Source organism: Salvelinus alpinus, chromosome 14 (assembly GCF_045679555.1).
Source record: "Salvelinus alpinus chromosome 14, SLU_Salpinus.1, whole genome shotgun sequence".
In the NCBI taxonomy this organism is placed as follows: domain Eukaryota; kingdom Metazoa; phylum Chordata; class Actinopteri; order Salmoniformes; family Salmonidae; genus Salvelinus; species Salvelinus alpinus.
Genome location: NC_092099.1, coordinates 29,527,911 through 29,544,847, shown reverse-complemented (window position 1 = coordinate 29,544,847; position 16,937 = coordinate 29,527,911). Strand labels below are relative to the sequence as shown.

Below are 16,937 nucleotides of genomic sequence, written 5' to 3'. Positions count from 1 at the left end.
GACCGCAAGGCACTACAGAGGGTAGTGTGTATGGCCCAGTACATCACTGGGGCCAAGCTTTCTGCCATCCAGGACCTCTATACCAGGCGGTGTCAGAGGAAGGCCCTAAAAATGGTCAAGGACTTCAGCCACCCTAGTCATAGACTATACTCTCTGCTACCGCACGGCAAGCGGTACCGGCGCGCCAAGTCTAGGTCCAAGAGGCTTCTAAACAGCTTATACACTCAAGCTGTAAGACTCCTGAACATCTAATCAAATGGCTATCCAGACTATTTGCATTGCCCCCCACATCTCCCCCCTATTTTACACTGCTGCTACTCTGTTTATTATCCATGCATAGTCACTTTAATAACTCTATCTACCTACTCTATGTACATATTACCTCAATTACCTTGACTAAGCTGTGCCCCCGCACATTGACTCTGTACCGGTACCCCCTGTATATAGCCTCGGTATTGTTATTTTACTGCTGCTCTTTATTTATTTGCTACTTTTGTTTCTTTAAAAAAAAACATTTTTCGAGGTATTTTTCGTAAAACTGCATTGTTGGTTAAAGACTTGTAAGTAAGCATTTCACTGTAAGGTCTACCCCTTTTGTATTCGGTGCATGTGACAAATAACATTTGATATGATTTGATTTGAGAGTTTTAAACCAATGCATTAACCATACCCATTGTTGACAAGGGTAGAATACATCTTGGACATGTTGTGGTGAGAGATGAATGACTGTTTGCATTTCATCATTAACCCTACAACACAATATAACACAGGGTGGCACTTTCTGCAATACTGTTCTATACTTTCTTGCGTAGTGTGGCATTTAAAGAAGCTGATTAAACAGCATGATCATTAATAAGGTGCACCTTGTCCTGGGGACAATAAAAGGCCTCTCTAAAATGTGCAGTTTTGTCCCATAACACAATGCCACAAATGTCTCAAGTTTTGAGGGAGCGTGCAATTGGCATGCTAACTGCATGAACGTACACCAAAGCTGTTGCCAGATAATATAATGTTAATTTTTCTACCAACGTCGTTTTAGAGAATTTTGCAGTATTGTATGACCGACTGGCCTCAAAACCGCAGACCACGTATAACCATAACAGCCCAGGACCTCAACATCCGGCACCTTCACCTGCGGGAACATCTGAGGGCAGCCAACTGGACAGCTGATGAAACTGGGTTTGCACAATCGAAGAATTTCTGCAAAAACTGTCAGAAAACGTCTCAGGTTTCAACTCTACCGGGCAGATGGCACACTGGAGAAGTGTGCTCTTCACAGATGAAACCCGGTTTCAACTCTACCGGGTAGATGGCAGACCGCATGTATGTCGTCATGTGGGCGAGCAGTTTGCTGATGTCAACATTGTGAACAGAGTGCCCCATGGTGGCAGTGGGGTTATGGTATGGGCAGCATAAGCTACGGACAACGAACACAATCACATTTAATCGATGGCAATTTGCATGCACAGAGATACCGTGACGAGATCCTGAGGCCCATTGTAGTGCCATTCATCTGCTGCCATCATCTCATGTTTCAGCATGATAAAGCACAGCCCCATGTCGCAAGGATCTCTACACAATTCCTGGATGCTGAAAATGTCCCAGTTCTTCCATGGCCTTCATACTCACCAGGCTTGTCACCCATTGAGCATGTTTGGGGTATCTTTAAGGTAGTTGTGACCAACAGATGCATATCTATATTTTCAGTCATGTGAAATCCATAGATTAGGGCCTAATGAATTGACTTCAATTGACTGATTTCCTTATATGAACTGTATCTCAGTAAAATCTTTGAAATTGTTGCATGTTTCAGTTACATATTTTTTTAGTATAGATCTGTCATTCTCAATGAAAGCAAGTCTAAGAAGCAGTATATCTGTTGTGTGTGTGCTATTTCTATGCTTCCCGTTCTTAAGTTTCGTTTTTGCATATTTTACTTTTAGTTTTGTACACCAGCTTCAAACAGCTGAAAATACAATGCATTTTGTTGTAGAAAGTATATTTCACAGCGGTTTAGATGGTGCAATGATTCTCTACACAATTACTGCTTGTTTTGTCACATAAACTGAAATTAGGCAAACAATTAGAATTTTAGCAACCAGGAAATGGCAGTGATTTCTGCATAATGCTCCTTTAATGTATATTACCTAATAAGAAGGCAATGTTTTTAGTTTAATTGTTTTACTCTTATTCTTACTGTACATTTGAGTGTAATTCCATAGCCAGAGGAGAGAGTAGGTTTACACACATTCCTACTTTATTTACATAAAGTAAGGTCTTTATGAGGTATAGGTGAATTCACTTTAAAGGGGAAATCTGCAGTAGTTTTGTCAATTTATACATTTGTGATATGTACCCATTGATTCTTGAAGAATATAACTTAGAAATGCCTCATGAACTTAGTTCAGCTGTTTTACCCTATCAGAACCCGATATATAAGCATATTTTACTCCAATGTTTGCAAACAAACTAAATGTAAACAAACATGGTGCCTCAAAACATGGCGAAACTATAATTGTTATATAATCAGTCCTTGCATCCATAGCTCTGTCCAGGAATTTGAGAGTGGTTACATTTCTCCAGGCCCATCCCTCAGATTTTTACCAAAACGGGTGGGGAGTGATTTGTTATTGATTCAACTTCTGATTGCTTCTGATGTGTTCAGTAATGTTCGTAGACTGAGTTGAATCTTTCGAAGTACTGACTCCGCTGGCGCTGTGCTCTTTGGGCAGTGTGACCTTGAGATGGGGCATTGCTCTCCTGTAGGGGAGAGAAGAGAGGTGAGCAGAAGAGAGGAGTGAAGGAGAGAAGGAGAGAAGAATGAAGATAAGAGATAGATGAGAGGTGAAAAGGGGGATGAAAGGAGGGAGTTAAAAGATGTGAGACAAAAAGAGAAGTTAATGTGACAACGTGAAGAAACGTGACGACATGCGAAGCAACATGTGATAACATAAAACTACACATGACAACATCTTAGTACATGTGAGAACAATATCTCATGTGAAATAAACAACATGACAAAATGGGAGGAAAAATTTCAACATATGATCCCATGAGTTAGATACTATTTTTACAGAGAAACTAAGGTGTTTATACTGAAGGACAGTATGCTGCTGTATAATGTTTACTTGGGACTCAACCAGGATTTGAACTAACAACTTCTTGGTTGCTAACTACCTGAAGTTCCAGCTGTGCCACCAGGTCTGTGGACATAATGGTGATAGAGTATATATTTATTAGCAACAACACATTTCTGCGCTTTGCCTAAAATTCCAGTAAAAATTAAGTAAATATATACAAAAACATGAAGGTGTTATTTCTTTAAATGAACAGTATGCTACTGTATTCTGATTTAAATTACTGTAAAATCTTGTACTGTGATGACAATTGGGACTTCTTAACTTCTTGGTCAATAGCAATCTATAATATCCTGCTACTGTGCAGCTCCACCACCAGATCTGTGGAAGTAAAAGGGAAGGGCCACAGACTTATTGGAAACATCTAACTGCCTCTGGAAGTAACTTCAGCACATTAACTTTGTGAGCCGCACACAAGCCTAAGATTACCATGTGCAATGCCAAGCGTCGGATGGAGTGCTGTAAAGCTTGCCGCTACTGGACTTTGGAGCAGTGGAAACGTGTTCTCTGGAGTGATAAATCACGCTTCACCATCTAGCAGTCTGACGGACTTATCTGGGTTTGGCGGATGCCAGGAGAACAATACCTGCCCTAATGCATAGTGCAAAATGTACAGTATGGTGGTGGAGGAAAAATGGTATGGGCATGTTTTTCATGGTTCAGGCTAGGCCCCTTAGTTCCAGTGAAGGGAACTCTTAAAGCTACAGCATACAATGACATTCTAGACGATTCAATGCTTCCAGCGTTGTGGCAACTGTTTGGGGAAGGCCCTTTCCTTTGTCAGCATGACAATGCCCCTGTGCACAAAGCGAGGTGCATACAGAAATGGTTTGTCGAGATCGATGTGGAAGAACTTGACTGGCCTGCACAGAGCCCTGACCTCAACCCCATCGAACATCTTTGGGATGAATTGAAACGGCAACTGCGAGCCAGGCCTAATCGCACAACATCATTGCACGACCTTATTAAAACCTGTTAGGGGTAGGGGGCAGCATTTTCACGTTCGGATGAAAAGCTTGCCCAGAGTAAACTGCCTGCTACTCAGGCCCAGAAGCTAATATATGCATACTATTAGTAGATTTGGATAATCGCACAACATCATTGCACAACCTTATTAATGCTTTTGTGCCTGAATGGAAGCAAGTCCCTGCAACAATGTCCCAACATCTAGTGGAAAGCCTTCCCAGATGAGTGGAGGCTGTTATAGCAGCAAAGGGGGACCAACTTGACATTAATGCCCATGATTTTGGAATAAGATGTTCGATGAGTAGGTGTCCACATACTTTTGGTCATGTAGTGTATATTCACGTCACCAAAAAATTGATTAAAACATTGTTTTGCAATGAAGGTCCACAGTAAACACATTAACACATGAACATAAACATTAACATAAACACTTAATAGCACTCTTCGGGGTAGCATCATTGTGTAGCCGGAGGAAGGCTAGTTTCCATCTACCTCTGGTTACATTGACTTGAATACAAAACCTAGGAGGCTCATGGTTCTCATCCCCTTAGACTTGCACAGTAATTATAACAACTTCCGGAGGACGTCCTCCAACCTATCAGAGCTCTTGCAGCATGAACTGACATGTTGTCCACATGTTGTCAAAGGATTAGAGAATGAATCTAGTACTAGCTAACACTGCAGTGCATAAAATGCGGTGAGTAGTTGACTCAAAGGGATAGAAAGACAATAGTTGAACAGTTATGTACAAATACATTTCTTAAAAATGAAGGAGAAGCAAAAGTGAGAGAGAGAGCTAGCTATGTTTTGATGTATTTTTTTCACTTTCACTTACTTAGCTAGCAAATGCAGCTTGCTAGCTTAGCCTTAACAAACACCCCGGCTCAAACAAAAAGAGATGCTATGTTAGCTAGCTGGCTATGGCTATCCAACACTGGAATTCTTCCAAGTCAATGTAAGCTTTTGGTTTAATTAATTTATTGCCACCGGGACCCACCGGTGTAACTGATAAACTGCTTTCTGACTGTACACTGTACTGCATGATTGAAGCGGGTTTACTAACATACTGACCACACCGCTTCCATTGCGTGCTCGAGCACCGAGCGAGCATTGCAAAATACATTTACACATACATGTTAATCAGTCATTGCACCCACGCTGATCGCGAGCGTCTGCGTAGCCAGGCGCTAAAATAGAACTTGGTTTTATTTGTGACGCTTGACGCGCTGCAAGTCCCGCCTCTCCCATCTCCTCATTGGTATTTAGGAGCATATACCCACGTGGGTGATTGAAAGATGAACTGAGGTCCATACTCAAGTCCAGTTGGTGGTGGTAATGCACCTTAATGTTGGTTGCCAACCGCCATATAAAATCCAAAGACTGCTGTCGTTATGTGGCTGCTATGAAAGTAACCATCTGAAGGCACTGCTGAAACATTAATACACTCCAGACCAAAAGGTTGCAAGTTAAAATCCAGAGAGCATTTATGCACACTTAGGGCTAGATTCTAGCTTAGGGTTAGATTCTAGCGGACAAATCAAATTGTATTTGTCACGTGCGCCGAATACAACAGATGCAGTTAGACCTTACACTGAAATACTTACAAGTCCTTAACCAAAACTGCAGTTAAGAAAAGTGTTAAAAAGTGTTAAATAAAAAATGTATAATAAAAAGTAAAAAAATAGTTAAAGAGGAGCAGTAAAATAAAAGTAGCGAGGGCTATATACAGGGGGTACCGGTACAGAGACAATGTGCGGGAGCACAGGTTAGTCGAGGTAATTGAGGTAATATGTACATGTAGGTAGAGGTAAAGTGACTATGCATGGATAATAACCAGAGAGTAGCAGCAGCGTAAAAGAGGGGGTGGGGGAGAGGGGCAATGGAAATAGTCTGGGTAGCCATTTGATTAACTGTTCAGGAGTCTTATGGCTTGGGGGTAGAAGCTGTTCAGAAGCCTTTTGGACATAGACTTGGTGCTCTGGTAACGCTTGCCGTTTGGTAGCAGAGAGAACAGTCTATGACTAGGGTGTCTGGAGTCTTTGATAATTTTTAGGGCCTTCCTCTGACACTGCCTGGTAGAGGTCCTGGATGGCAGGAAGCTTGGCCCTAGTGATGTACTGGGCCGTACGCACTACCCTCTGTAGTGCCTTGCGATTGGAGGCTGAGCAGTTTCCATACCAGGCAGTGATGCAACCAGTGCAGCTGTAGAATCTTTTGAGGATCTGAGGACCCATACCAAATCTTTTCAGTCTCCTGATAGGTTTTGTCATGCACTCTTCACAACTGTCTTGGTGTGTTTGGACCATGTTAGTTTGTTGGTGATGTGGACGCCAAGGAACTTGAAGCTCTCAACCTGCTCCACTACAGCCCCGTCGATGAGAATGGGGGCACGCTCTGTCCTCCTTTTCCTATAGTCCACAATCATCTCCTTTGTCTTGATAACGTTGAGGGAGAGGTTGTTGCCCTGGCACCACACGGCCATGTCTCTGACCTTCTCCTTATACACTGTCTCGTCGTTGTCGGTGATCAGGCCTACCAATGTTGTGTCGTCTGCAAACTTAATGGTGTTGGAGTTGTGCCTAGCCATGCAGTCATGGGTGAACAGGGAGTACAGGAGGGGACTGAGCACGCACCCCTGAGGGGCCCCTGTGTTGAGGATCAACGTGGCAGATATGTTGTTACCTACCCTTATCACCTGGGGTCTGCCCGTCAGGAAGTCCAGGATCCAGTTGCAGAGGGAGGTGTTTAGTCCCAGGGTCCTTAGCTTAGTGATGAGCTTTGAGGGCACTATGGTGTTGAACGCTGAGCTGTAGTCAATGGATAGCATTCTCACATAGGTGTTCCTTTTGTCCAGGTGGGAAAGGGCAGTGTGGAGTGCAATAAAGATTGCATCATCTGTGGATCTTTTGGATGGTATGTAAATTGGAGTGGGTCTAGGATTTCTGGGATAATGGTGTTGATGTGAGCCATGACCAGCCTTTCAAAGCACTTCAAGGGCTACAGACATGAGTGCTACGGGTCTGCAGTCATTTAGGCAGGTTACCTTAGTGTTCTTGAGCACAGGGACTATGTTAGTCTGCTTGAAACATGTTGGTATTACAGACTCAGTCAGGGACAGGTTGAAAATGTCAGTGAAGACACTTGCCAGTTAGTCAGTGCATGCTCGGAGTACACATCCTGGTAATCTATCTGGCCTTGCGGCCTTGCGAATGTTGACCTTTTTTAAGGTCTTACTCACATCGGCTACGGAGAGCGTGATCACACAGTCGTCCGGAACAGCTGATGCTCTCATGCATGCTTCAGTTTTGCTTGTCTCGAAGCGAGCAAAGAACTAATTTAGCTCGTCTGGTAGGCTTGTGTCACTGGGCAACTCGCGTCTGTGCTTCCCTTTGAAGTCTGTAATAGTTTGCAAGCCTTGCCAAATCCGACGAGCGTAGGAGCCGGTGTAGTACGATTCAATCTTAGTCCTGTATTGACACGTTGCCTGTTTGATTGTTCGTCTGAGGGCATAGTTGGATTTCTTATAAACATCCGGGTTAGAGTCCCGCTCCTTGAAAGTGACTTCTCTACCCTTTAGCTCAGTGCAGATGTTGCCTGTAATCCATGGCTTCTGGTTGTGGTATGTACGTACGCATACTGTGGAGACAACATCATCGATGCACTTATTGATTAAGCCAGTGACTGATGTGGTGTACACCTCAATGCTTCTGGAAGAATCCCGGAACATATTCCAGTATGTGCTAGCAAAACAGTTAGCATCTGCGTCATCTGACCACTTTTTTATTGACTGAGTCACTGGTGCTTCCTGCTTTAGTTTTTGCTTGTAAGCAGGAATCAGGAGGAGAGAATTAAGGACAGATTTTGCCAAATGGAGGGTGAGGGAGAGTTTTGTACACATCTCTGTGTGTGGAGTAAAGGTGGCCTAGAGTTTTTTCCTCTGGTTGCACATTTAACATGCTGGTAGAAATGAGGTAAAACGGATTTAAGTTTCTCTGCATTAAAGTCCCCAGCCACTAGGAGTGTCGCCTCTGGATGAGCATTTTTCTGTTTGCTTATGGCCTTATACAGCTCATTGAGTGCGGACTTAGCATAGCAGTTGTTTTGGCGGTGTCGGAGGTGGAACTGCGTTAGAGCTGTCAAATCCACAAGCAGCTCCTGGCATTATACCGATAGCAGACATTGCTATTGGCTATGACTGGAGAAAACTGAGGATGGAAAAACAACATTGTAGTGACTCCACAAGAATAACTTAAAGGAAGAATGCAAATACACAGAATGCAAATATTCTTAACTTCTTCGGGGTAGGGGGCAGTATTCGGAAGTTTGGATGAATGAGGTGCCCAAAGTAAACTGGCTGTTACTCAGGCCTAGAAGCTAGGATATGCATATAATTGGTAGTATTGGATAGAAAACACTAAAGTTTCTAAAAATGTTAAAATAATGTCTGTGAGTATAACAGAACTGATGTGGCAGGCGAAAACCCGAGGACAATCCATCCAGAATATTTTAGCTCACCACTGATTACAATGCCTTTCTATGGGAATATATAAGGAATACCTCCCAATTTGCAGTTCCTAGGGCTTCCACTAGATGTCAACAGTCTTTAGAAAGAGTTTCAGGCTTGTTTTTGGAAAAATTAGCAAGAATTTGTAGTTTTTCTAAGTGGCTCCCATTTTGGCTGTAGTGTTTGTAGCGCGTTCTGGTGAGGGCGCGCACTTCATTATTTATCTCCGGTAACGAACATACTATTCTCCGTATTAAATTTGATTGTTTATTTACATATTTGGGTACCTGAGGATTTATTAGAAACGTTGTTTGACTTGTTTTGATAACGTTTATTGGTAACGTTTGGGATTCATTTTGAACGAGGGAAACCGGTGGATTACTGAATGAAGCGCGTCAACTAAACTGACTTTTTTGGGATATAAAGAAGGACTTTATCGAACAAAACAACCATTTGTGATGTAGCTGGGACCCTTTGGATTGCAAACAGAGGAATATCTTCAAAGGTAAGTGATTTATTTTATTGCTATTTCTGACTTTCGTTACTCCTCTGCCTGGTTGGAAAATGTTTTTAATGCTTTTGTGTGCTGGGCGCTGTCCTCAGATAATCGCATGGTATGCTTTCGCCGTAAAGCCTTTTTGAAATCTGACAAAGCGGCTGGATTAACAAGAAGTTAAGCTTTTAACTTCTTGACGCACGGATCCCTTTAGCGGGATCATTTTCATCAACAACCGCTAAATTGCATAGCGCCAAATAAAAAACAATTTGCTAAAAATATTTATATTCATCAAATCACAAGTGCAATATAGCAAAACACAGCTTAGCTTGTTGTTAATCCATCTGTCGTGTCAGATTTTGAAAATATGCTTTACAGCGAAAGCAATCCAAGCGTTTGTGTGAGTTTATCGATCACGAGGTAAAACATTAAGAACACCTAGCAGCAGTGTAGATTGGTCACGAAAGCAATAAAATTAATCGCTTACCTTTGATCTTCGGATGTTTGCACTCACGAGACTCCCAGTTACACAATAAATGTTCCTTTTGTTCGATAAAGATTATTTTTATATTCAAAAACCTCCATTTGTTTGGCGCGTTATGTTCAGTATTCCACAGCCTTACAGGTCATCAAGGCTTGACAAAAATTCCAAAGAGTATCTGTAAAGTTCTTAGAAACATGTCAAACGTTTTTAATAATCAATCCCAGGTTGTTTTATTTTATTTTTATTTTTTTTGTATTTTTTTTAAATAAATGTTATCCCCTTTTCTCCCCAATTTTCGTGGTATCCAATCACTAGTAATTACTATCTTGTCTCATCGCTACAACTCCCGTACGGGCTCGGGAGAGACGAAGGTCGAAAGCCACGCGTCCTCCGAAGCACAACCCAACCAAGCCGCACTGCTTCTTAACACAGCGCGCCTCCAACCCAGAAGCCAGCCGCACCAATGTGTCGGAGGAAACACCGTGCACCAGGCCCCCTTGGTTAGCGCGCACTGCGCCCGGCCCGCCACAGGAGTCGCTGGAGCGCGATGAGACAAGGATATCCCTACCGGCCAAACCCTCCCTAACCCGGACGACGCTAGCCCAATTGTGCATCGCCCCACGGACCTCCCGGTCGCGGCCGGCTGCGACAGAGCCTGGGCGCGAACCCAGAGACTCTGGTGGCGCAGCTAGCACTGCGATGCAGTGCCCTAGACCACTGCACCACCCGGGAGGCCCCAGGTTGTTTTTAACATCAATAAACGATAATATTTCAACCGGACTGTAAACTATTCAATACTGGAGAGAAAGAAAAGATCGAGCATACAGTGTCGAGCGCATCAACTAATGGAGGGACATCCATGTATCCACTGACGCGTTTTAAGAAATCTCGCTCATTTTTCAAAATAAAAGCTTGAAACTATGTCTAAAGACTGTTCACACGCTGAGGAAGCCACAGGAAAAGGAATCTGGTTGATATCCCTTTAAATGGAGGATAGGCAGGCAATGGAACAGGGATTTTTCAAAATAGAAGTCACTTCCGGGTTGGATTTTCTCAGGTTTTCGCCTGCAAAATCAGTTCTGTTATACTCACAGACAATATTTTGACAGTTTTGGAAACTTTAGAGTGTTTTCTATCCTACTCTGTCAATTATATGCATATTCTAGCATCTGGACCTGAGAAATAGGCAGCTTACAATGGGAACGTTATTTTTCCAAACATAAAAATTCTGCCCCCTAGCTTCAAGAGGTTTTAACTGATGTATGACACTTGTATTTTCATGAATGTTAAATATTACCATTTTGTATTTTGAATTTCGCGTTCTGCAATTTCACCGGATGTTGGCCAGGTGGGACGGTAGCGTCCCACCTACCCCATGTTGCATCTTTTATGCAACATGGCACTAAAGTAATACTGCAAAGAAACACGGCAAAGGAATACACTTTTAGGCCTAATTGCAAAGCCTTGCGTTTGGGGCAAATCCAACACATCTCTGACTAACTGCTTCTTTATTTTCAAGCATGGTGGGACTGCATCGTGGTATGGGTATGCTTGACATCGGTCAAATACGGGGTATAAAAAGGATAAAAATAAACAGGATCATTTCAAGTTTTAATGGCACGTGCACAATTACAGTGAAATGCCATTCATAAGTAAGCCATATACAGGGTCCAACCTTGTGTTAATCCAGGGCTTTATATTGGGGGGACATCGTCGCCGATGCATTTCCTAATGAAGCCGGTGACGGAGGTGGTTAGCTCATCTGTATTATTGGTGGAGCCTCAGAACATATTCCAATCAGCACTAGCAAAGCAGTACTGTAGCATAATCTCTGATTCTGATGTCCATTTCTCAATGAGCGAGTCACAGGTACTTCCTGTTTGAGCTTGTGCTTGTAAACAGGAGCAGGTACGGAGTCATGAATTGATTTGCCGAATGAGGGAGGGCCAGTGGTGTAAGTAAAAATACTTTCAAGTACTTAAGTCGTTTTTTGGGGTATCTGTACTTTATATTTTTGACAACTTTTTATTTTACTTCACTACATTCCTAATTAAAATAATGTACTTTTTACTCCATACATGTCCCCTGACACCCAAAAGTACTCATTACATTATGAATGCTTAGCAGGACAGGAAAATGGTCCAATTCACGCACTTATCAAGAAAACATCCCTCGTCATCCCTACTGCCTCAGATCTGGTGAACTCACTAAACACAAATACTTTGTTTGTAAATTATGTCTGTGTGTTGTAGTGTGCCCCTGGCTATCGGTAAATAACAAAGACATCTGGTTCGCTTAAAATAAGCAATTTTAAATAATTTTCAGTTTTATACTTTTTATTTTACTAGGCAAGTCAGTAAAGAACACATTCTTATTTTCAATGATGGCCTAGGAACAGTACATTGTTCAGGTGAAGAAAGACACATTTTTACCTTGTCAGCTCGGGGATTCAATCTTGCAATTTCTCACTTACTAGTCCAACACTCTAACCACTAGGCTACCTGCCGTCCCGTACTAAAGTATTTGTGCTGTCTCCCAAACCTGCTCGCTCCATCGAAACCACTCATCGACGGCAGGCACAGCTCCGGGCTCTGTCTCCCATGGGAACACGGGGGGCTGGTATTAGAGGTCGACCGATTAATCGGAATGGCCGATTAATCGGGGCCGATTTGCCGATTTTTATTTTTTTATTTTTAAAAATCTTTATTTAACTAGGCAAGTCAGTTAAGAACACATTCTTATTTTCAATGACGGCCTAGGAAAGGGGCAGAACGACAGATTTTTAACCTTGTCAGTTCGGGGGATCCAATCTTGCATTGATTACATTGCAATCCACGAGGAGCCTGCCTGTTAGCAAATGCAGTAAGCTAAGGCAAGTTGCTAGCTAGCATTAAACTTATCTTATAAAAAACAATCAATCAATGACTGTCATTGCTCAAATGTGTACTTAACCATAAACATCAATGCCTTTCTTAAAATCAATACACAAGTATATATTTTTAAACCTGCATATTTAGCTAAAAGAAATCCAGGTTAGCAGGCAATATTAACCAGGTGAAATTGTGTCATTTCTCTTGCGTTCATTGCACGCAGAGTCAGGGTATATGCAACAGTTTGGGCCGCCTGGCTCTTTGCGAACTAATTTGCCAGAACTTTACGTAATTATGACAACATTGAAGGTTGCGCAATGTAACAGGAATATTTAGACTCATGGATGCCACCTGTTAGATAAAATACGGAACGGAATAAACGTTTTGTTTTCGAGGTGATAGTTTCCTGATTAGTCAAAAGTATATGGTTTAGAGAGAAATAGTCGACGCGTTATAATTCCTGTAATAACTTGCGGCTGAATTTGAAAGGGGTTCCTTCGTTATTTTACCGTTCATGTATTCCATAGAGAATGTCTGGATCTACTTCAAATAAGGTCTGTGTTTCGTGCAGGCTTAAACCGCCTCGACGTTTTGATACCCGTGTAAATCTCACTATGATAAGGTAACGTTTGTCAACATATTTTCATAAATCCACTCTACAATTTTTTTTAAATCTTCGCTTATATATTGAGCCAATATTGATCAGAGTTACCTTGTCCTATGGATATCTACACAGTTATAAAATTGGCACGGTGATGTAAGCCTACACGAAACACAGACCTTATTTTAAGTGAATCTAAAAATATCCTATGGAATAAATGAAGGAACCGCTTTTCAGATTTTGCTAGGTGTCATGGGAATTATGACTCGCACTTTGGTTGTCAATTCTTACCATGCCCATTATTAAAATAGGATTTCCTGCATATAGAAATGAAAGGTTATGTTTTCAACATTCATCACACGTAACTTAAACTCTATTTTTATTCAAACAGTTGAGAGTATTTGTCTCCTAAGCAGACTCTTCAGTATCATTGTCACTTCAGAGCTGTGTGCGTGTGTGTATTTATGTATTATATTAAGTTAAAATAAAAGTGTTCATTGTTCATTCAGTATTGTTGCAATTGTCATTATTACAAAAATGTGTGTGTGTGTGTGTATGATATATATATATATATTATTATTATATAATTTTTTTATATAAATCGGCCGATTAATCGGTATCGGCTTTTTTTGTCCTCCAATAATCGGTATCGGTATCGGCATTGAAAAATCATAATCGGTCGACCTCTAGTTGGTATCCAAGGACACACTGAAAAGGAGTCAGATGGAGTGAGGAATGCAGCGTGGAGTTCTGTGTGTATTCAGCCCAGGCTAGATAGTGACTCCACTCGTGTGGTTGGTGGGTGCAGTGTTGGCGAAGGTACTTCCCTATTTTCTGATTCAGGTGTTCCGTTTGCCCCTTGGTTTGGGGATGGTATCCGTAGGATAGGCTGATGGAAACCCCCAGTTGGTTGCAGAAGGCTTGCCACACCCTGGAGACAAACTGGGGTCCCCGATCCAAAACAATGTCTTCTGGGATCCCATAAGGACGAAACACCTGTTGGAACATGCACTCAGCCATTTCCATGGCATTAGGTAGATGCAGAAGGGGGATTAGTTGGCACATCTTGGAGCACCAGTCCACTACAACTAAAATAGTCGTGAAGCCCGAAGAGTCCGGCAGATCCGGGAGGAAATCCATGGCGATGTGGGACCATGTGGTGTAGGTAAAGGCTCGAGCTTACCGGTAGGTAGTTGGCGTGGGCTCTTTGCCCAAGCACAGGCGGGACAGGAAAGAACGTAATCTCGGACGTCGGCTGTTAGGGATGACCACCAGAACTTGCTTGTCAGTAGCTCTGTGGTAATGGGTAATTCTGGGATGGCCAGAACTCAGCGAGGTATGGCACCACTGCATTACTTGGGGTCTGACGGACGCAGGAATGTAGGTCTTGCCTGCAGAGGTGTCGGGAGGTGCTGGGTCATGGCGTAGGGCCTCTTGGATGGCTGCTTGGATTTCCCACTGTGTGGGTCCCACGACACAAGACAGAGGCAGGATGGGCTCGGGAGCTGGGTTAAAGGAAGGGGCGTCAAATAGACGGGATAAGGACTCAGCCTTCATATTTTTCTTGCCGGGCAGATAGGTGAAGTGAAGGTGAAGTTGAATCGGGTGAAGAGTCCCCAGCGAGCATGTCTGGGGTTGAGCCTCTTAGCACTTAAGTACTCCAAATTGCGGTGGTCGGTAAGGACAAGGAATGGGTGATGAGCTCCCTCTAACCAGTGGCACCACTCTTCGATAGCCAGCTTAATGGTGAGGAATTCTCGGTTCCCGACATCATAGTTCCTCTAAGTGGGTGACAGTTTCTTGGAAAAGAAGCCACATGGGTGTAATTTGGGAGGTGTCCTGACCCACAGAGAGAACCGCTCCCATGCCGACCTCGGATGCATCCACCTACAGAACAAAAGGAAGGGTAGGATCTGGCTGCCTAAGTATGAGTGCAGAGGTGAAGAGGCATTTCAAGGTCTCAAATGCAGTACGGGCGGTGTCAGTCCATTGGAGGGTACGGGTTAGAGAGCTGAGAGTGGAGCGGTTGTGCTGCTGCAGTTTCGGATGAACCGGCGGTAGTAGTTGGAGAATCCTTGGAAACGTTGTAGTTTCTTTACGTGGTAAGTTTGGGCCAGTTAAGCACGGCCGTGACTTTGCCTTCGTCCATGTTGACCCTCCTGGTGTCAGCACGAACCCTAGGACGGTTACCGTAGTAACGTGAAAGGCGCTCTTCTCAGCCTTGACATAAAGATGGTGGTCCTGTAGCCGTTGGAGGACCTGTTGCACGTGTTCTGCAATGGAGTGAGAGTAGATCAAGATATTGTCAATGTACACAATGAGGAACTGGTTGATCATGACCTGGAAAACTTCATTCATGAAGGACTGGAAGACTGCGGGAGCATTGGTGAGACCGTAGGGCATGACCAGGTATTCATAGTGACCTCTAGCGGTGATGAACGCAGTCTTCCATTGATCCTCACTTCAGATACGGACCAGGTTGTAAGCACTACGTAGGTCCAGTTTGGAGTAGATGGTAGCCTGTCCAACTTGTTTTAGTGCGGCCGGAATCAGAGGGAAGCGATTCTTGATGGTAAGGTCATTGAGGGGTCGGTAATCTATGCAGGGACGGAGACTACCATCCTTTTTTTAATAAAAAAAAGACACTGGATGCAGCCGGAGACGTGGATCAACGGATGAATCCCATGGCGAGAGCCTCTTCTATATAGGTGTCCATAGGCTTATTCTCTGGGATGGACAAGGGGTAGATCCGACCCTTAGGGGCGATGCCCCAAGAAGGAGGTCGATCGCGCAGTCCTCCGGGCGATGAGAGGGCAGAATGGATGCCTTTTTCTTGCTGAAGACACTCAGGAACTGGGCAGATACAGGTGGGATGTGGGTTGGAATTGCAGACTCCGATCCTTCTATAGAGGTGGCTCGACAGGCTAGACTGAAGCAGTTCTTAAAACAGGCGTGAGCCCATGACAGCAGTTCCCCTTGCCGCCAGGAGATGGCAGGGTCGTGAAGGCTTAGCCAGGGGTGACCGAGGATGAGGGGTTCTTTAGGTGAAGACAACACCATTAACTGATTGACCTCGGAGTGAAGGAGGCCAATCTGAAGGTTGAAACTTTCAGTCATGCGAGTCACAAGACCAGTTCCGAGAGGATGTCCGTCCAGCGCATTAATCCTAATGGGAGGATTAACAGGGATTAGCTTGACTCTTAACTGTTGTGCCAATTGTTCGTCAATGACATTTCCTGCAGCCCCCAAGTCCCTCCACAAACTGAGTGAGCCCATTAGCAGAAAGAAGAGCCGGGATCCCAAACTGCCTTTTGGTAATGTTCAAAAACGTAGAGGTGCTTACCCGGGCGGAAGTGGAGGGGTTGTGGTCACCCCTTCGTGTGGGGGGGGGGGGGGGGGGGGGAATTGGACAGCTATTGAGTAGGTGGTTACTCTCTCCACAATAGAGGCACATGTTTTCACGTAACCTCCGGTGTCTCTCGGCAGGCGTGAGAGGGGCGCGGCCGAGTTGCATGGGTTCGGGGTTATTGGACCTTGGTGGACGAGAGAAGGGTTTGGAAGACTCGCAGGCCATGGACGACTGTATAGGTCTGCGGTCCATCAGTAGGTTGCCAATGGATATGGACATCCGGATGTATTGGTTTAGGTCTGTTAAACCTCTGCAGGCCAGTTTGGTCTGTAACTCCCGATTAAGACCCCTCCGGTAGACTGTAAGGAGAGCTGGTTCACTCCATCCACTGCCGGCAGCCATGGTACGGAACTCAAGGGCATACTCAGTGGTGGAGCGACGGCCCTGTCGCAGCTCACATAACAGGTCCCCGGTGTGACGACCTGAAACTGAATGGTCGAACACCTCCTTGAAAAGGGCGTGGAAACATG

At 43.8% G+C, this 16,937-nt stretch overlaps 1 protein-coding gene across 2 annotated transcripts in view; it reads right to left on the bottom strand.

Moving 5' to 3' along the window:
- Positions 1-2,164: 2,164 nt before the first annotated feature.
- The window catches only part of LOC139538184 (uncharacterized), a 36,616-nt gene continuing 21,843 nt past the window's right edge, over positions 2,165-16,937 (bottom strand). The window contains exon 5 of one of the 2 annotated variants that reach the window (XM_071340053.1): positions 2,165-2,760. In XM_071340053.1, the coding sequence (XP_071196154.1) occupies positions 2,662-2,760 (99 nt within the window). In that variant the 3' untranslated portion in view covers positions 2,165-2,661. The remainder of the gene's footprint in view (positions 2,761-16,937) is intronic. The other variant, XM_071340054.1, reaches the window with a different exon arrangement.